This window comes from Limulus polyphemus, unplaced genomic scaffold, assembly GCF_000517525.1.
Source record: "Limulus polyphemus unplaced genomic scaffold, Limulus_polyphemus-2.1.2 Scaffold6574, whole genome shotgun sequence".
NCBI lineage: Eukaryota > Metazoa > Arthropoda > Merostomata > Xiphosura > Limulidae > Limulus > Limulus polyphemus.
The window spans coordinates 19,667-41,799 of NW_013672184.1; the positions used below are offsets into that span (position 1 = coordinate 19,667).

Genomic DNA, 22,133 nt, shown 5'->3' on the forward strand with positions numbered 1-22,133 from the left:
ATGTCTCTCATGAAACAATACGTAAACATCTAAGAAATATGGGAAAACTCCATAAAAAAGGTGTTTGGTGCCTGACGAACTCTCTGATGATCATCGTTTCCAACATGGGAACATTACTTCGTGTCATCTGGCGCATAATGCACATGAACCATTTTTGGATAGAATTGGCACCAGTAATGAGAAATAGATTTTCTGTGTGAATATTAAACACCAAAAATAATGGCTCAGTCCTAGAAAAAAACCACTTCCGACCCCAAATCCTCGACTCCATCCACAGAAAGTGATGCTTGGGACATCAAAGGAGTAATTCATTTCAAACTCCTTTAATCAGGCCATTAATGACCTGATTGTAAGATGGAAAACCATCATTGATAAAATGGAGACTATTTCATCTAATAAATGTTTTGATATATAAGTTATTTGGGTTTTTTCATCTAAAAAAAAGCAACATTAATTTCTTGATGACCTATTATTATTGCAAATTTAATACAGTAACAAATACACATCATTTCAACAAGATTTGTAATCTTCAGTTAAAAGTGTTCTTCATTACCTTTTCCAGCTAACTTCTTGTCTCAAAGTGGGTTCCTTGTCATCAAATTTGAATACCAGTTTATTGTACATTGGTACATTAACATTTATTTAATTTCACCACATGCCATCAAGACAGCTGTTTATAGAATGTAATAAATGTTTGTCTTGATTTAGAATACAACAAGAATATTTTAATAGTTTTGTACCTTCATATGATTATATTTGTGTGAAGAATGAACACTAAGAAATGTGTGTAATTAGAAGTAATCAAAGCATAACATTTTATGTGACTGACTACAAACTTGAACAATTTTTAAATTATTTCTTTTCCCAACATTTCACTTAATATTCACTAAACAGTAAACAAATAAATAAAAGTTAATTACTCCAGAATATGCTGAAATGTCACAAGAGCTGTACCGAGAACATAAAACTGTTTTGTGTCGCCTGAAGCTAACTAAATAAACTCAAGTATAAAGTATGCAAAGTACAAAATGATCAGATTTCTTTCAAACATAATTTTAAATTCTGTAAAATATACAACAATAATCAGTCCATGTGTGTCAGTTAAGTAACTTGTGTTCTGTCAGCAAAATCTGGTACTTTGAAAATTAATTGCATGTCAACAGATTTGTAACTTCTTGCTTAGAACTGAATTAGCTGTAAGCCTCATGTAAGAAAGTAAATATTTCACTAAAAAACGTACTTTCTTGATAAATCAGAAATTATTCTGGTTACTAATTAGCTATTTATTATAGAAAAACATTGCCTTTAATAAACAGTCATTCTATAAATATTTTTCCTGAAGAAATAAAAAAAACATTATTTCAAATTATGTGCAAATAAACATAAATGGCCTTGCCATTTTCAGGTCTTGAATATTCAATTGGAAGAGTACCTATTGCAAGCTGTGACTTCTCAACTCACGATTATTCATATGATGATATTCCTGGAGATTTCAACTTGACTTATTTTCAGCTTACTAAAGAGGATCATTTATACAAGGTGAAGAATATGATATTCAAATATGTAGATCAAACATTACAAGTTTTGAATTGGGATTTATTTTCAGCTCACTAAAGAGGATCATTTATACAAGATGAAGGGTATGATATTGAAATATTTAAATCAAACACTGAAAGTTTTGAATTGAGATTTACTTTCATCTTACTAAAGAGGATCATTTATACAAAATGAAAGATATGATATTCAAATATGCAGATTAAATGTTAAATTAATGATATTAACATCTATTTGTGTTTTTGGAATAAATGCACTATTACAAACTGAAATTACTGTAATTAAACCACCATCAGAACTGAAATAAAAAAATTAGAAATGTTGCTCCATACAGCTATAAAATGTTTACACAGAAATTACTATTTATAGTAACTGAGATTAGTTTATTTTGATTTTATTTCTTATGCATTTCATAGATTCCGTTAATTCAGAAAGCCATGAACGTAAGCTCCTTTCAAATTCTGTTCTACGGGAGTCCCTGGAGTTCACCTGCATGGATGAAAACTAACGAAAATATGACTGGGAAGGGCACATTAAAAGGAGAGGTTGGAGGCAAATATTATGAAACATGGGCAAATTATTTTGTCAGGCAAGTTCTCATTTACCTAATTTTGTGATCTATACTGACCATATTTAGCTTTTGAATTCTAACCCAGCATACATTATTGGGTCATAAATTGGCACATTTTCTAAGAATAATGTATGAATATTTATGAATTCAAATTTAAAATTATACAAACAATGCATTTCACATAGTATGTATATTTTCCAACTTAACTATATTTGTTTAGATTTCTCAAAGCATATGCAGCTTACAACATAACTTTCTGGGGTATCACAGCACAGAATGAACCTCTAAATGGTTTTCGAGACAACTTCCCATTCCAGTGTCTTGGTTTCACACCAGATTCTCAGCGAGATTTCATCAAATTTCACCTTGGCCCTGCTCTAGAAAAAGCAGGTTTTGGACCCAACAAGCTACAACTTATGATCATGGATGATCAGAGGCCTCTTCTTCCTAAATGGGCAGAAAAGGTAAACTTAATTTCAACCACTTCAAAGTAAGAAATAATTGTCTCCACTAAGTTACTGCCTTGTGATAATTCAAATTTAAAAATGGATCACAAACTCAATTAAACATTTGTGCTATTTACTTTAAATGTGTTAATACCTATTATAGTGCTACTAAAAATCTATTTGTGAAAGATTTGGGACTTTTTACTCTTTTAATCATTCTAAATTGTCATGGTTTTCATATTTTTCACTTCTAACGATCTATCATTGTAATAATAATATATATACAACTTTCTTTTTCTCTTTAACAGTTATTCAGCAAAACACTAAGAGCTTTATGGTTCACTAAAATATATTAATAAAGAAGTATTTAGTTAATTCATACTCATACAAAACTTTTTACTTAATTGGAAGCACTTGTTTTAGGTACTCCAAGATCCTGTAGCAGCCAAGTACGTGAATGGTATAGGATTTCACTGGTACATGAACCTTGTGGCACCACCAAAGCTGTTAGACATAACTCATGAAATGTTTCCTAACAAATTTCTTCTGGCAACTGAAGCTTGTGAAGGGTCTTTTCCTTGGCAGAAAAACAAAGTTATTCTTGGAAGTTGGGAACGTGCTGAAAACTATGCTCATGATATCATACAGGTAAAGTTATAATTTATTACAAACTTTAACTTTTTTTATACTTTCATTTCTTACTAACACCAAGGTACAAAATAATGAATTTTCATTAAAGGTCAAAGTGACAAGCTGTAACAAAACCATTAGGTCAAACCATGAAAATGGTAGATCAAATAATTGGTGGTATTTTACTGTATCCTAATTTACATTTTGCTTTTAGTGATTTCTTCACTATAGTCTTACCATGTAATGAATCATGAACCTGATGGAGATAGTAGTTACCTTTTTGTAACCTAATGCTAATAAAAAAACAGATATGAAACGTGATATTCAAAGCAACTTAATATGTTTAAGGTAAAGAAAATGTTTTTTATCTTTTGTATACAAATTAAAGTGCATTTTAAACCTCAAAATATGAAATCACTCTTCATGTCTAAACATGACGAGTTCCTTACACTACACAGTACATCACAAGTTCTTTACACTGTACTGCACTAACACATAGTAAGTTTCTTACACTACACAGTACATCACAAGTTCTTTACACTATACTGCACTAACACATAGTAAGTTTCTTACACTACACAGTACATCACAAGTTCCTTACACTATACAATACATCACAAGTTCTTTACACTATACTGCACTAACACATACCAAGTTTCTTACACAGCATTGTACATCACAAATTTTGTGTACTATACTGCAACACTTCACAACTTCTTCACACTGTTACACATCTTATATTCATCACACTACAGTATACATCAAAGACATTGTTCACTACTATACATGTTGTATCCAATACACTACACATCACATATTCATTACCGTATACTGCACATCACAAGTTCTGCATACTACACTATACATCACAGATTTTGCATACTACATATGTTTCTCATACTATACTATACAACATATGTTCTTCACATTATTCCTATGATGAATCAACTCATATTAGGAGGTTGTGAATTTAAAATGAAAACTTACATCATCATCATCATCATGACAAATGGCAAATAGTCTTAGAATAAGATATGGTTCTACAATGCATACGGTGTATTTAATTTTCCGACAAGGTACCTTACTTCCGCTCACATAAGTAGCTATTCTCTTTCAGTGCTGCTCTCTATTTGGGAATTTTTTTTGCATTCCACAAGCCTTTCATCTCCCAAGCACCCCTAAATTCACATGGTTTAACTGATTCTTGCATGCAAATTATTATGCAACAAACCACTACAAATAGGAGGTTGTGAATTTAAAATGAAAACTTACATCATCATCATGACAAATGGCAAATAGTCTTAGTATAAATATGATTCTACAATGCATACAGTGTATTTAATTTTCTGACAAGGTACATTACTTCCGCTCACATAAGTAGCTATTCTCCTTCAGTGCTGCCATCTATTTGGAAAATTTTTTTGCATGCCACAAGCCTTTCACTCCCAAGCACACCTAAATTCATGTGGTTTAACTGATTCTCGCATGCAAATTATTATGCAACAAACCTTTACAAATAGTAGTCCCACACATCCATGTGACTCCCTCTATGCTATTCTACCTAACTATCACTTCTCGTTTGGCAGTGCTCATGTTCAGATGTGCTCTCTTCAAGTTGTTTTTTTTTCTTTTCGTATCTTTGGTCTAGGGGATCTTCATGTAATACCTCTTCCTCCTTCCCTCATGTTAGGGCATTTGTCATCTTCAGTCCTTTCCCTCCACACATGGCTTCTTTGATTTTGGGATTTTCTGGGGTGGGACACTGTCTTGTAACTTTGTTTACCATCTACTTCTAATAGGTACTTACAGTTGGCCCTTTTTCTCCATTGGTCTATTTCTTGTTCTACTCCTGTGCATTTAGCATCATGTAGAGTACTGTGATGCTATATTTTATTTTATTTTTTTGGTCTGAGTCATTGCCATCTTCATTCATGTTCCATATCTGGCACCTTACCATTCTTTACCTGTCCTACCTATGGGTTTCTCCATTCGTTGTGTATGCTCAATGATGATAGAAATTCTGGATCATTTGGTCCTGTCTCAATCACTTCTTGGTTCCTCCCTGTTTTTAATATGTAATCTTTGATTACAATCGGTTGGGCAATTTCTACAGGACTGGGAATGCTTGTGATACATGTTCTTAATTTTTATTTCTCAGGATGCTATTTTAGGTTGTTTTTTTTCACCACATGATTTGGTACCAGTTTCGTGCCTTGCCCTTTGGGCTTGTTTCAGTTCTATATGTCTTTTCTCGGGTGGTCTGCATTTTACCCGAATTCTGCATTTAGAAGGATTTTACTAACACTATTCTTGTACTTCTGGCTTTGGTTAGCTCCTTTCTCCTTCCCTCTTAGACTGTATGCACTGATGGTTGAACATATCCCCCATGATTCTTCCTCCGCATCCAGATTTGTTTCTCTTCCCTGATACTCATCTCCAAAGTTGGAGGCATGGGTCGATCAGCAGGAAGCTTCAGGACAGTGATCTCCAGATGAAAGGTTTTACCATGTTAACACCTTGGCACTTGCGGCAGCTCAGCGTGCTGTAGTTCACTTTCTTCCTCTTGTCTGGATTTGACTAATGTTTCATTCTGATTATCCAGTGGTGATGGTTTGTATTACTTGTCAAGGGGGCACTCATTCTTGTTCTCTTTGAGGTAGACAGTGGACCTACCTTTTTTTTACCAACACTGGTTTCCTGGTGTGTTGTGTTCTAGGTGTTTTCATCCTCGTTGCAGATTGCCTTTCTAGTCCCGACACACTTTCTCCCAAGGAATGGCCTCTCAAACCTCAAATTTTCAGTGGCTCTACTTTCTGTGTGGTACTTCTCCATGGGAAGCATTTGACTCCTTTCTCAATTCCAAGCTAACTCTTGTTTTGGTCTCTGATACATCATCCATTTGCCCTGGAGGTCGATACATTCAAACAGGATTAGAATTGGTCTTCTTGGCTGTTTTGGCTTGATATGTTCTTTTTGTTCTGGATCGATTTTTTTTTCATCATTTCTACTTATTGCCATCTTCAATCTTTATTCTCAGTCAAACCTGGATGATCTTCTCTGTCCCGATAATGCTCAAGGTTGCTTCATTGCTTTCATGGTATCTTTCTGTTGACTCCATTTCCTGCAGTTTCCCTCCCTTGCACCACTCCTCTGTTCGTGATTTTTTTCCCTTGTCTCCTCTTTCCCATAATCACTTCCTATTGTCTTCACTCTGTTCAGACACCTTTTACCTGCTTCTCAACCTCGTCATCCATTGGAGGTGTTTCATCTGTCAAGCACTGGGACTAAACTTCATATGTTCATCTCCTATTATCTGCTTTGGGTAGCTGTTTCTGCCTTGTCAGGGTACCATCTTCCATTCTGTTGCCATCCTTTACTCTTCAGTGAGACTGTAGCTAGATAATTTTTCTTTCTTTTCTTATATATATATATTATTTTTCAGGGGTCTGTCCCATATTTTGACCAGGATCCCACTCTGTGGCAAGTGGTGCCTGTCCAGTTATACTTAAATCATTTAGAATTGTACTAAAACCCACAATGTAAGGCCATGTTGACTTCATTTTCATAATTTCCATTACAATCACATAAACTAGAGATAGGGTGTTCCACAATATCGCTTTCAGGTTATCTTTGTTTCATAAATATGCCCATTCTAGACTTCATGGGTAAAGCAGAAAGGAAATTGCTACCCATCCCTGTGATTCCTTAGATTGAATAAATCTGGTTTGGTCTGCTTTACAATATAGGGTTTCGTATTCACCCATTGCACTATCTCTAGTGTGAACATTCCTCTGAACTCTCCAACATGTTTTTCTCCCTGTTTCTTCCAGTGGAGTAAAAGAGTTCTTACCACTTTCGAGTTCCAAGCCACTGGGGTGATGGACCATGGAGGTATTCTCCTGAATGACAGATATATACATTATAAACAATATAGACTCCAGTTGAGAGTAGGGAGGTGGTGTTCTGCTAGTGACAAGATATCCTCCAAATGGATGCTCCATGTCTGCATGGGTTTGTCCAAGAGGATGTTGTAGCTTTGGAGTGTGCAGTCATAATGATTGGGACCCCTCATCCTACACCCACATGGAAGTCAGTTCCCGGCAGTTGAGCTTTGGATTTAGAGCTGAACCAATCAACATATTGTCCATATTCATGTTTTGCCGATTGGAAACCCTCATCCTACTCCCACATGGATGTTGGTTCTCAGTGGTTGAGTTTTGGATTTAGAGCTGAACCAATCAACATATTGTCCATATTCGTGTTTTGCCGATTGGAAACCCTCATCCTACTCCCACATGGATGTTGGTTCTCAGTGGTTGAGTTTTGGATTTAGAGCTGAACCAATTGACATGATGTAGTGTGATGGCATAAATGCAGTTCACCCTTTGATTGGGATCTCTCATTCTACCCCTGCATAAATAACAGTTCTCAGAGGTTGATTTTTTTGGATTTAGAGTTTATCTAATCAATATAAGCAGGAGATTACACTTACTTGGATACTTGTCCTATGGATAAGTGAACAGCATTTCTTACATGTCCAAAGGGCACAGTCACTTGTTCGAAGTTTTTGAATAGGGCATGACACGAGTGATAACCACAGATTGATACGATCACTCAACTACAGGCAGAGAGCAAAAGAACCATACACCTAATTAAGCTTTCCAAACAATTTAATTATATTTCATCTGCCAATTACTGCTCATCCTCAAGCCATCCTCAAACACAAGTGGGGAACAAAAGAACTATAAACCTTACCGTCCTTTTCAGAAGAACTATAAACTATGCAGCCACATTTCATCAGTAAATTCTGGCTCATCCCATTCCACTGCAACATCTTAATCCTTCTCTTTCCCAAGCTCACTCTTCAAATCCTCTTCAGTTCTGTCCTCTTGTCTTCCCATGGATTAAACCTTGGTCTTCTGCTCCTGATTGTTTATGTCAAACACCTTTCAGCTGCTCTGTCAGCTTTACATTTCTCCACTGTAGGGCCTTCAATTGAGAAGAACATAGTCCTCTGGTATGGAGAGGTGCTACTTGGCTTAACATTTTTGACAGTCCTGATCTAATGATAGTTAGCTAGCTAGCTGACTTTTATGTACACTCAAATGGAGCTCTTAATGCTAGCTGGCCAGCTCAATAGTCCATGCTAGTTAGCTTTGGAGCTTAATTAGTTGTGTGTATATGTGTATGCGTGCGTGCATATCTAGGAACAAGACTTCTGGGCAATGAACGTTTCCCTGGCTACCGCGCTTGACCTAGGCCTAACTATTGTTTGTGTTGCCATCTTAGAAATGGAATTACATCATAATTATGAGGTGGGTTCTAGGACACCTCTAGGTCCCTGGATTCATGATGAGACAAATAATGGAATAGAGGTAACAAACTGGCAAACACGGATATTCTCTGACATTTTCAATAAGAATTTCCACTTGTCTAATTGAACAAGTACAAAGATGACTTCACTTGTCTTACTACACATTTTACTTGTCCTGGACAATCAGACAAGCTTTGATGTCAATCCCTAATAAATCCTCACACATGTCTTTAGGGTGTCCCTGGCCCCTCACTCATTTTGCCTCGGATGCATTAGCATGATGTTGTGGGTCATGGTGATTGCTCCACTTCTTTCTCTTGCACTACCCTTCAATGTTTTTGTGCAGAAGATGTTGCTGCATTTGAAGTAGTTTCAGTCTGTTTGATTTCACTGGGATATATATATATATATATATATATATATATTGTTATTTCACTCTACTCACATATGCCCCGTTCAGAAATCGGTGGTAAGATTTCCCCTCCAATCAGCAGAACATGAGGTAAAGATGGTATGATCCTCTTTCCTACCCCCGCAAGGATGTTGGTTCCTGGTGGTTGAGTTTTGGATTGCAGTTTGCTTACTGATGGTGTGATCCCCATCCTACCCAGATGTTAGTTTCCTGCAGTCGATTTTTGAACGCAGTTGACTTTACGTGTATGGTCTGTTGCACCCTAGCCACTCTACACCTTGGGACACACCCCTTATTTTACCCACATTTTGTTCATCAGGGTGATTTAAACTATAAGATATTGTGGTTAGGATCACTGTCCAACTGTTTTCTCCCCCATTGGGATGTGCTCCTCGCAAGTTTCTGCCCAGATCTGTTGCACCTCTTCCACATCTGGATGAGGAGTATACCTATACATGTTACAGAAGTGGTTTTAGAGGGTGCTTCTACTTTCTCCTTCGCACTGGTCCCTTCACCTATTTAATGTGGGATTCTGGCTATGTATGTGAGCAGAAGTAAGGTACCTTGTTCAAAGTTATAATTTTCCTACACCTAAAATGTATTTCTGATGGGTACTTACTTCCGCTCACACTTCCCACCCTTCCTCCACATTGTCAACTGGTGCTTACATTTCTGCCTAAATTTGAAGGGTGTCATTTGGGTGTGTGGCACTACTACTTGTAGAGCTTTGTTGCGTAATAATTTGCGTACGAAAATCAGTTAAACCACGTGAATTGAGGGGTGCTTGGGAGTAAAAGGCGTGTGGCATGCAAAAAAGTTTTTGCAAAGAACAAGAATAGCTATGTATGTGAGAAGAAGTAAGTACCTGTTGGCAATATATTTTCAGTGTAGGAGAATTATAACATTTGTAATTAATATCACAATATTATATTCTAACAACCAATGAGACTATGAATAATTTTCAGAGCCCAAACAAACAAAATGTTAGATACGAATGTTTTGTGTGTGAGCCATTCCTTTTGGTTGTAACAGACTGTTGAAATGGTATCAGGTCTGTGTCTATTTTGCTTATAACAAATGCACACACTTGGAAAGGGAGACGTATAATTTCTTGGAAGGGCTAGCTTATTTGTATGATTTCACTTATGATTTGATATATAATCCAGGGTTAAAAATTACCCAAAAAATTACTTTACCTGCCACATTTTACTTATGCTATAAAAATTAACCTTCTAACTAAAGTCATCTTCCACCACTTCCTCGTTTATAAGAGAATGTTTGTTTTGGCAGTCTCTTTCATCAGAGGCACTCTCACTGTCATACTGAGTCCCAAGATGGGAGCCAGGAAACTTTTAGGTTAACATTCAGACGTTTTTTCATCAGAAGCAGCCCTCAGTCTTGTGTTAACATGGCCCTATATTCTGTAAAGCTAACAACAAAACAAAATCTACAGTGAAGCATTACTATAGTGGTGAAATTTACATTCTGTAATGAATATGGAAGAATTAGGCCAATAAAATGGAAAGAATAACAAAATAACAGTTTTGCACAGTACTGTACAGTTGCATTTTGATTTTCTAAATAAGGCAAAAGAAGGAGTGGCCAGACTGGAACACTAAGGGGTATTAGAACTGTAGTCCACAAACACAGAAATAGACCTACATGAAAATTGGAGGGAAAAGACAATTTATTGGTAAGAAGAAAGCTTAAACCATGCTTAAAATTGATTTTCAGTGCTAAATCAGCTCTATTAACTTCCTAGTCTTAAATTCATAATTGAAAATGAAATCCCTTCAGTGATAAAGGAAGATAATAAAACTTCACATCAAAAGATGGCTAGTGTGTTAATAATTCACAAGTGGTCTATGAACAACCATCTTCACTCTGTGTGACAGTTCTCTACATCAGTGGTAATGGAAAGCTCTCAGATCCCCTACACAATTCTAGCTATTAGTACACCTGTCAGATCCCACACACACAATTCTAGTTACTCATACACCTCTCAGTTCCCCTACACAATTCTAGTTACCAGTACACCTCTTAGATCCCCCTGCACAATTCTAGTTACCAATACACCTCTCAGATCCCCTACACAATTGTAGATAGATTTACAGTTAATAGTAGTGATTAAGGGTTGAATGCTGCAACTTGTTTCTATTTTAGGATTAAAAAAATATTTAATGTTGGTAACTAAGTTTTGTGCATTTATGTTTTGTTGTTTACAAACTACAGTATTCTATGTACACGATCAGACTGACATTGGTATAAACCTACCATTTATCCCATTATGTATAATGTCTAAATGTCATGTATTTGGAAAGTTAGACTGATTATAATTTTAATCTGATCACACTATTTAAATATTATAAGTTTGTAGTAAATTATTTAAAACATTTCTTACTATTCAACAGGACACTATGACAGAAAGTGTACAGTTTTTGACTGAGGACAAACTATTACTTCATTCCTTTTAAACATTATGTTTGAATGTATGTTCCAGATAATGTTTAAGGATTATATCCCCTTGCACAATTCTAGCTATTAGTACACCTGTCAGATCCCACATACACAATTCTAGTTACTCATACACCTCTCAGTTCCCCTACACAATTCTAGTTACCAGTACACCTCTCAGATCCCCTTACACAATTCTAGTTACCAGTACACCTCTCAGATTCCCTGCACAACTCTAATTACCACAGTACACCTCTCAGATTCCTTGCACAATTCTAATTACCACAGTACACCTCTCAGATTCCTTGCACAATTCTAATTACCACAGTACACCTCTCAGATTCCTTGCACAATTCTAATTACCACAGTACACCTCTCAGATTCCTTGCACAATTCTAATTACCACAGTACACCTCCCAGATTCCTTGCACAATTCTAATTACCACAGTACACCTCTCAGATTCCCTGCACAATTCTAATTACCACAGTACACCTCTCAGATTCCTTGCACAATTCTAATTACCACAGTACACCTCTCAGATCCACTGTACATATCTGGTTAATAAATACACCTCTCAGATCCCCTGCATCTGAATCTGTTGTAAGAGCTATGCTTACTTGTATGATATTTTGTTGTAGAATCATTATTTATATCCAGTTGAAACCATAAAACATCTGAATGTATTATGTTATTAAACAATGCTGACATGTATGATACAACTTGGGTAAAGTTGCCATATGATATGTTTACATAATTGAGCTAAAAAGCTAATACAAACTTTTCCCTATTTAAAGATAATTTTTTATTTGATTCCCTAGTTTTTAGTATTCTAAGCAAACAAATTGACTATCCTCTAAATATACATACCCCTTCAATAGTATAGGATTGCAATGGAATTCAACAATTTACATAAAGAGTAACTTAAAACTGTACTAATGCTGCTCAACTCTTGCAGGGGGAGTTTTCAGTAAAATGAGAGGGCAGGAGTGTTTTTGTTTCCTTCTTCTATATAAGGCCTTGATAGCAGGCTATAAGTGTACAAATTTAACAGGTATAACAGATCCTTTAGTTCAAGTATACAGATGTAAACAATCTATTAGATTATTTTTGTTACTAGCAGTAAAGGAAGAACAGCTGATAGCTAATGTTGTAAGAAAAATTAAGTGTCGTTTAGTTGTAAACGGTACTGAACAAGGCCCTGGCTCATACCTTTTGTCATAATATGTATCTGTGACTTGTTACTTTTGATCTCTATTTCCACAAGAAACAAGATGATTTATTATTTTAACTGAAATATGCTGTAATGATATGTAGGTATTTATGTAGATAATACTCAGTACAAGATGTGTTTAACCCTTCATGTGTAAGACTATTGGAATTATGTTTGAAGATGCCTCTAACTACTGATGGAGAACCTAATGTCTCACAAATTGTATTTAGCTGTATTTTATAATATAGATAGAAATAATTGTTATTGCTCTATTAAAACTATAGAATTTTGGTTTTCACACATTTGTGTTTTAACAGGATCTTCTTCACTGGAGTGTTGGATGGGTAGACTGGAACTTAGCTTTGGACCTTAGAGGTGGGCCAAACTGGGTTAATAATTTTGTTGATTCCCCAGTTATTGTCAATGCCACAGCCAAAGAGTTTTACAAGCAACCTATGTACTATGTCTTAGGACATTTTAGGTAAGGTTTTTGTACTTTCAGATATAACATTATAAAACTTAAAAAAACATGATCTATAGGCTTGTGATAACTTACAAGTAGCATGAACTCTTAGAATTATTTGAATGTAACTAAAGTTTGAGATCATGTTACATATTACTGTGTTCAGATCATGTTACATATTAATGTGTTCAGGTCATGTTACATGTTACTGTGTTCAGATCATGTTACATATTAATGTGTTCAGGTCATGTTACATGTTACTGTGTTCAGATCATGTTACTGTATTCAGATCATGTTACATATTAATGTGTTCAGGTCATGTTACATGTTACTGTGTTCAGATCATGTTACTGTATTCAGATCATGTTAGATGATACTGTGTTCAGATCATGTTACATGTTCATGTGTTCAGATCATGTTACATGTTACTGTGTTCAGATCATGTTACATGTTACTGTGTTCAGATCATGTTACTGTGTTCAGATCATGTTAATGTGTTCAGATCATGTTACATGTTCATGTGTTCAGAACATGTTACATATTACTGTGTTCAGATCGTGTTACATATTACTGTGTGTCTTGAATGATTAAATACTTCTATATTTTACATACTGAAGTGAAGAAACAGCTTATCATTATGATGTGTTTGCCTGAAAGAATGGAAGTCCATTAGATTTGATGTAATATTTTTTTTCTTTTCTCTACAAGGAGTACATCATATAACCTTGATGTGTCTGGTGTCATAAATAGTATTGTTCTTTTATCTTTCCTTAGTAGTGAATGAAACAGATATGATGTATACTATCCTACCAAAAGTCATGAAACACACCTCTGATTGCAGGAAAATGGGTGTAACAATGAAATATGCAAATATCTTGGCTTATAAAGGTGATCAGCGGTTCGCTTGGAAGTCATTTCCAACTTGTACTCTGAACGATGAGTACAAAGAAAGATCTAACAGAGTTTCAGAGGGGAAGGATAGTTGGATGTCATTTGGGGAAAATGTCTGTATGTGCTATTGTGCAACAATTAAACATTCCCAGGTTGACAATTGGCAGCGTGCTGAATAAATGGAAGTCCACAGGTGATAATGAGCCCAAAAAACGATTGGGTAGGCATAAAATACTGACTGACAGAAGCCAACGTGTTTTGAGAAGGCTGGTTACCTGATCTTGCCATCAAACCCTAGAGAATCTGTGTTTGGAGATGTGAGCAGCCACAGACAATCCTATAAGTGTTTCCACAACACACTGAGAGCTGCATGCCATGCATTTTCACGGAAGAGCTGCAGCCCACAAGCCGTTGATAACAAAAACAAATACATACCATCGATTGGCATGGAGCAAGGCACACTGAACCTGGACCGTGAATCAATGGAAATCGGTCCTGTGGAGCGACAAGTCATGCTACATGTTCTACCAGTCTGATGGACATGTTTCGGTATGGAGGATGCCTGGAGAATTCTTATTACCTGAGTGTGTTGTCCCAACAGTGAAGTTTGGAGGTGGCGGTATCATGGTCTGGGGGTGCTTCTCGTGTATGGACTAGGTCCACTGATTACAGTGCATGGATCCATGAATGATGTTCTGAACAATTCTGTGTGTCCTACATTGTAACAATTTTATGGTACTGGCCCTTACATCTTCCAACATGATAACACTCCATGTCACAAAGCAAGGATTGTGAATGCATGGTTTAAAGAGAATAACATCGGAACATTGCAGTGGCCAGCACAGAGCCTTAAACTCAACTTGATAGAACATCTTTGGGATGAACTGGAATGCAGAATTAGAGCAAGGCCAAGACGGCCCTCTTCAGTAGTGGAAATTACCAATGCTTTCAAGGAGGAGTGGAGCACAATACCACAAGCTTTCTACCAGAAATTAGTAGACAGTCTTCCACGACACATTGAAGCAGTCATTAAGGCCAAAGGCAGGCCAACGTGCTATTAATTTCTTGGAATAAAGATATGTTTTATTCATAACTACCCGTGTCCCATGACTTTTGGTAAGATAGTGTATATATTATTTTGTAAATGGAAAAGTCTTTTATATGAAAAGTATTTGTCACAACATGCTGACAGAGTAAATTTGAAGCTAATTATATATCCTATTAAATAATTTTTGTATAGACCAGCAAAGATATTGTATACTATATGAATTATGAATTTTATATATCATAAAAGACTTATGAATAGCATTTCAACTGATGTTTTGTATGTTGCATAACCAGTCAACCTGATTAACTCTGAAATTGAATGAAGGACTTCATTGATAGTGGCATGCAATAGATAAGTATTGTGGTCCAGCTGCTATTATATTCTTCTTACTGAGAACCATATAAGACTAGTAATGTTTAAAGTCATTATCAGTGTTATTGTGATATAATACCACACATACTACTGATCTATAGATCACTCTTTGCCAATGAGAGAAAAACCCTTATGTTGTGATTTTTCTCTCATGAAAAGTACTTTTTTTTTTAATGGATATTTTATACATATGAAGCAATTAAGGTGTTTGGTTCCCATATTCCAACTAATATGATTTGCTTTTTAAAATCTTCAAAGTTAGAATATTGTTATTGTTTTTCTCTTGAGCCAAAATATAGCCCACAACCAGATCATATAGGCCCATTTATTTCTTATTGAGCAGTTAGTACCGAACAAAATTATGCATACTTGTGTACTTGAGACTTATTACCTATGAATATGGCTAGAATGTCTTTAGCATGTGTTAAATTATTAGAATAAATTTTTGAATTTGATTTCCTAATCTGTCAAAATTTGAATTTCTTTAGCTAGAATATAAAAGTTGGTTAATTTAGAGTAATGACAATATATAATGGAACCAGAACTTATTTGTTCCAGTAAATTTATTCAGCGTGGATCGTATCGTATAGGAGTTTCTCAGACAGGGAGTTCTGGTCTCGAGGTAGCAGCTTTCATGACTCTAAATAGAACATCAGTTTTGGTGGTTGTGAACAGGTAAATTGGTTTTATTGTACATGTAAAAACTTCCTATGAAACCCTTTAATGACATAGTTTTAATTTTCTTCACAGGTTTTTAATGTTGGTATACCTTGCGAGTGATGAACCTGGGATTTGTTGTACATTTGTTATGTTCACAGGCTTTCAAGCAGCCATAAAAGTCTTAAATCATGTATAAAAAGACACATATTCCTACATAAATTCTAAATTTTTTATCAACTTCCTAATTTTTTTATGTTGACATTTTATTGTCCAATATTAATTGTAATGAAAATAATGCAAATACAACACTCTTGACACGACTCATATTGAAATAGCTGTATGTAGATTTTCACAGAGCTGTGTTGTTACTAAGTGGTACCTACTAGTCTATAGTTGTTACTGAATGGTATCTACCAGTTTATACTTGTTACTGAATGGTATGTACCAGTTTATACTTGTTACTGAATGGTATGTACCAGTTTATACTTGTTACTGAATGGTATGTACCAGTTTATACTTGTTACTGAATGGTACCTACCAGTTTAAAGTTTCTACATCTTAGCAGTTCATCTAAGTTAACTAAGGATTATTAAGGTGCTTCTTGTACTTATTCACTGAATACATATTTAAGTTGAAACAATTCATCCATGGATAATTTGATAATTAATTCCTAGTCACATTTTTTCCATTTTGTTCACACATTGTTAGGATCTTAAGTGTAATAACTTCAAAACTGTAGTAAGGCTTCATATGTATTTCTTACACATGTCAAAATTCATGGTGTTTTTGCACCTGAGAAAACTTTTTTTTTTTACATAATCATAGCAATATATATAAGAATTGTAAGGCATATTTTCTGTAAGGCATGTTTTCAGTAATACCATCTAAATATATATATATTTATCTTGGAGACAGGAATTTTAAGGCATCTAGTATTTGACACTGTGTATCAAAATGTAATGGAACCATAAATGTGTATTGTTTTGTTTATGCTTATAACAGTAAATTGTAAGACTAAGAAATTGTGTCAAAAAGGTATGTGTTATTTAAATTTCAGAATTAAGTTGCTCTTAATTTCCAAGACTTTATTGCGTTTTCATAAAAATACCTTGAACTTGTCTGTTTTTTATTCACCCTAATTTACACTCACCAAAGAGTTCATGAAAGCCTACATTCAGCTCTCTTCATATTTCTGTAGAATGTATCTAGGTTTACACATAAGGTTAGTCCAGTAAAAATTTCTGTCATCAGATAAGGTACAAAAGATTAATTATACTTTATTTGAAGGAACTGTATATGCTGTCTAAATGGCATGTCAGCACAAACACAAACTTGTGACATGTTTTGTACCTATATATTCTGTTTAAGACAAATATCCAATAATCACTTAGCTGAGCAATGTTGTCATACAGGTAGTGGTAAAAAAAATGGAAATACCAATGTAAATTTAATTAATAGAGTGTTGGGCCACCACGTGCTGCCAGTATGGCTTGTATGTGCCATGGCATAGAGTCTACCAGTGTCTGTAAATCTGCAGGAGAAATGCAACATCATTCTTCCATGAGAAAGTTGGTCAATTCATGCCTAGTTGGTGGAAGTGGAAAATGCTGTCTCAGGAGTCGTTCCAAAATATCCCATACACACTCGATTTAGTTCAGATCTGGTGACTAAGAAGGCCATGACATATGGATAATGTTAGTGTCATGCTCATCAAACCATTAGCGACTACTCTTGTTCTGTGGACGGGGGCATTGTCATCTTCAAAGACACCTTTCTCTGCAAAACAGAAATGTTGTAATATGGGGTGAAGATGATCACTCAGTACCATTAAGTAATGATTGCCTTCTAAGGGTATGAGTGCACCCAGACTATGCCAGGAAAATGTGCCCCACACTGTTACAGAAACACCTGAACCTTTCACTGTTGGAACCAAACACTCAGGGCTGTAGAGTTCTTTTGGTTTGTTGCCACACGTGCACTTATCCATTTGTCAAAAACATGGTGAAGGATGATTCATCTTACCATATCACATTTCTCCACTGCTCTGTAGTCTATAGACTGTGCTCTTTGCACCACTGGACACTCAACTGTGCATTGCCAGATGTGATGAGTGGTTTGTGCACTGCAACCCATCTATGGTATCCCATTCTGTGGAGTTCTCAACAGATAATTTTTTATCAAACTGGCTGCTCTCGCCCCAGGTTGAAATTTGCAGTCAATTGATCTGTGATTGTTCGACTGTTTTGCTTTGCAGATCAAATTAATGCACAGACATCACCATCTTGGAGTATGCACCTCCACCCACTGTTACCCTTTGCTGATGATGTCTTTTCCTCAGAGTTACATGCTGACATCACCTTAGACACCATTGCTTGTGAAACATCAGCAAGTTGAGGTGTCTTGATCACTGAAGCTCCTGCCAAACATGCCCCAACAATCACTCCTCTTTCAAAGTCACTGAGGTCTCTTGCAGCCATGCTAGCCATGATTATAGGCAACCAGGCATGTCCAGCATTTTCATACATGAACCTATGCATGCTGGAATGTTATTTGCTTAATTAATGGACGAGCCATACCTTTGTGGTAGCCTCTGAATTGCATATACTTGTTGTCCCTCATTTACCCAGGTATTTCCATTTTTTTGCCCATTACCTGTAGGTAAACTTACTGCTTGAAGTAAGAAGAAGGTCTTTATGAAAGAAATATTCATACAGCAGATTGTTAAATGATAAGCAGTCAAAGGACATAACATTTTGAAAAAGGAAGTCTTCAGTGTTCTCCTTAGAAGCAGAATAATTTTCACAGTAGAACATTTAGAACAGCAGTGAAACCATGCCCCACCCCATTCAATAAAGTAATATCAATAAAGTAAGGACTAAGATTATGAAGAACCCCCCTGACCCGAAAAAAGCCATTGCAATAAAGCTGAGCATATTTCATGGTGTTTTTAAGAAGATAATAAACAAAAATTTCAATATGATGAAAGTTTACAAGCCAATAATTTACAAGCTTTTAGTCATATCATGAAATCAATGACTATTTTCATCATAAAGACAATCAAAGAAACAGAATCATAGCAATTCAAATTGGCAACATTTCTGTAATGTCCCATATGAAACTACATTGGCTATTGTAACTCTGTCTGCAAATGCTAGGTCTTCAAAAACAGAGTGGAACGTCTTTGGAAAGTTTATCAAAATGTGTGGGGTAACATCATCTTCTGTAGGAGTTTCTATAAAACTATTCTTGCCATCCTCCATGGAAGCTTGTTGTAATAAAAATTGTGCACAGTATTGTGTAATTACAGCCATCTGATTGAACAAAATCAACGATGAGTTAGTATAGGATCTGGAATGTTAACCTTGTAAAGTGCAGTTAACTTCATTAATGATATTTTGAAGTTACCTTTGAATTCAATTATTAAGAAGATTGTTAATTAACAAAACACACACGAGTTGCAGTTATTATATGATTTATATGAAGAAAATTTTTCGTTGGATATTATAGTCATTTCATCTTTAAGAAGATGACAAAGAATATTTAGCACTTAAATTATATAAAAAGTATGTGATAACTGAATAAATTTTTTTTTTTCAGGTATTTACATTTATATGTATATATATATACTTTCATAACTAATCTCTTACCAGCTATTGACAAAATATTTAACAGAGTGGATATGTTTCTGGATGTTTTATCTCTTACTGTTGTGTAACAGTCACTTGTATAAAGAACAAACCTAGTTTTCATTGTTGTAAAATTACAGAAGATATATATAAATTAGAAAACTCTGACTTCCAATCTTACATCCTTATTACTTGAAACTATAATCATTTCAAACATTATCAATAGAAGATTGTGGGCATGCATGTGTATGTATGTGTGTTTGCAATCCAAAACCAGTTTCTTTTGTAAAATGAAACAAGCATGTTATTTACACATTTCAAAATTTGACCTTTACTTGGAACTGTAAGTAGCAATTGCACGGTAATTTACATTACTATAATCCAGTATTTATTCGTAAACATTAATTGCTGTTGTAGCAGTTCTGGTATACATATTGTTTTATTTTACTGTTTCCATGAAAATAGAGTAAAAAATAACCGGTTAGTAAGTTATCTGCTTATATTGAATTTAATTATACTTTATTTGTATTTCTCAGAAATGCTAATCCTGTCAATCTGATGATAAAGGATCCTGAGCTGGGTCATGTGGTCAACACAGTGTCATCCCATTCCATACAAACTTATGTTTGGCAGGGAAAGAAATAGTTAATAAGTCTAGCTGTCATCAAGGACTTTATATATTAGTATAATTTACTTGAAAATTACCTGAAGTATAAATACTTGATAAATCTATCATTATTTGCACGTGAATTGTGCATATGTTTCATAATCATACTTTGTATAATTCCAATTCTGTTAGAGGATGAATTTAAACTTCTAAGATGATTTATGTCTCAAAAGAAAACTGTTTAATTGTTATTCACATTAATATTTGTTGCATTTTGAAATATGTTGTGAATAAACTTTCGAAAACTTTATATCGTACAGATAATATTTGTGAACATAAAACAAGATAAATATAGTAACAAATCCAATATATTTGACAAGATTTTATGTCCCATAGATGAATATTACACATTGTTTCAGATATTGAAATATTTGAGTGTTAAAAAATGTCAGAACCCTAAAATATTTAATATAAATAAATTAAAAATTAAATATGGTACTTACTCTATTGGTACTTATATGGTATGGTATACTTATATATGGTACTTACCGATATGGTACTTACCTCTATTCACAAGATTAGCTATTCTCATTCAGTGCTGCCCTCCATATGCAAACTTTTTTTATGCATGCCACAAGCCTTCCACACCACCACCCTGTTGGAAATACTATACTCCAACATGTCTCATGTAAATCATCATGCATCATCTCTTAACCAATAGTTGCATGATATGCTCAAGTGACGCACGTTACTCCCTCTACCGAACCTTCAGTTTTTGTTTCACAGCGTTTGAGTTAAGATGTCCTCTTTTGTGTGCCTAGTGCTTCCAGTGTGACAAACAAATTTTTTTTTCACGTGAAGTGGTTTCTTTTTTACTTTATTTTCTTTTATACCAGTTCATTCTTGTCACTATATTTCTGCACTCGAATTTTGTGAACCTTTTCTTGTGCTATGAGTTATGAAGCTCACATTACAACTTTAGGAGTCACACCAACAACCAGTTTTGTTTTGTTTTCTCAGGCCTCAGGTGCAGGGTGATCCGATGGTGGATCTCTATGCTTCTATACATCAGGAGATTGAGTGCTAAGTGGGTCAACTTTTGTCCCCAGACATCACCCAAGCTCCTCCTGAGTCGGTTGAACTTGTTCAGTATGGCGAGGACTTTGATCATCTTTTCATGACTCCAGAGTTTACTGTTCTTTCCCATTTGCAGCCTGAGGAATCACCTAGGCATAATTTGGTATTTACGGATTTTGTGTCTCAGGTTTGTGATGTTTTATTCCTTTCCCCTATCCACCTCATCCTTCCTTATTACATGAACAATCATTTTTGTTTTTTCCTCCCTCCTCTGATAATCGGGTACATGCAGATCAACTTGCCTCACAATTAAGTGAGGGGATCAGCATCCCATGCCCCCCAAGGAATTCTGATCAGTTCGCTCTTTCTTACCATTGTGTGGACTATCTGTTTTCAGATCAGCAGTTGTTAGGTTCATTATTACCTATTTAGGGGGTGGCTTCTGAAACAAATGTTAGTTTTACTCATGCCCAATATTCTCACTCACATCATACCCTCCAACCTCTTACGGTATCTTTCTTTCATACATCTCCTATCGGAGGCTTTCCACAGAAATCCTGGTGGGTTTTCTGCAGATACTCTTACACTTCTCTCCTCCACTTTAGCCCACATTTTGATTTCAGCTCTGGTGTTACATTCTTGGTTTCTTATAAGTTGGGACACAGCTTTGGCTTAGGTCAATTTACCTATCTCAGTGATTTTTGTCTTGCACCTTTCCTGAGATGCTATGTCTTTGATAGTCCAGGAAACTATCAATACTTTTGTAGCCTGTTTGTCACGGTCATAGCTTCATATGC

The 22,133-nt window shown here is 35.3% G+C and overlaps 1 protein-coding gene across 3 annotated transcripts in view; it reads left to right on the plus strand.

The window, feature by feature from the left end:
- LOC106473865 (glucosylceramidase-like) overlaps positions 1 to 20,569 on the plus strand; it is a 31,486-nt gene extending 10,917 nt beyond the window's left edge. For all 3 annotated transcript variants that reach the window (XM_022402260.1, XM_013934552.2, XM_022402259.1), the window contains exons 4-10: positions 1,406 to 1,539; positions 1,971 to 2,143; positions 2,346 to 2,589; positions 2,995 to 3,219; positions 12,910 to 13,073; positions 15,925 to 16,041; positions 20,189 to 20,569. In XM_022402260.1, coding sequence (XP_022257968.1) covers positions 1,406 to 1,539; positions 1,971 to 2,143; positions 2,346 to 2,589; positions 2,995 to 3,219; positions 12,910 to 13,073; positions 15,925 to 16,041; positions 20,189 to 20,297 — 1,166 coding nt within the window. In that variant the 3' untranslated portion in view covers positions 20,298 to 20,569. The remainder of the gene's footprint in view (positions 1 to 1,405; positions 1,540 to 1,970; positions 2,144 to 2,345; positions 2,590 to 2,994; positions 3,220 to 12,909; positions 13,074 to 15,924; positions 16,042 to 20,188) is intronic.
- The last annotated feature ends 1,564 nt before the right edge of the window (positions 20,570 to 22,133 follow it).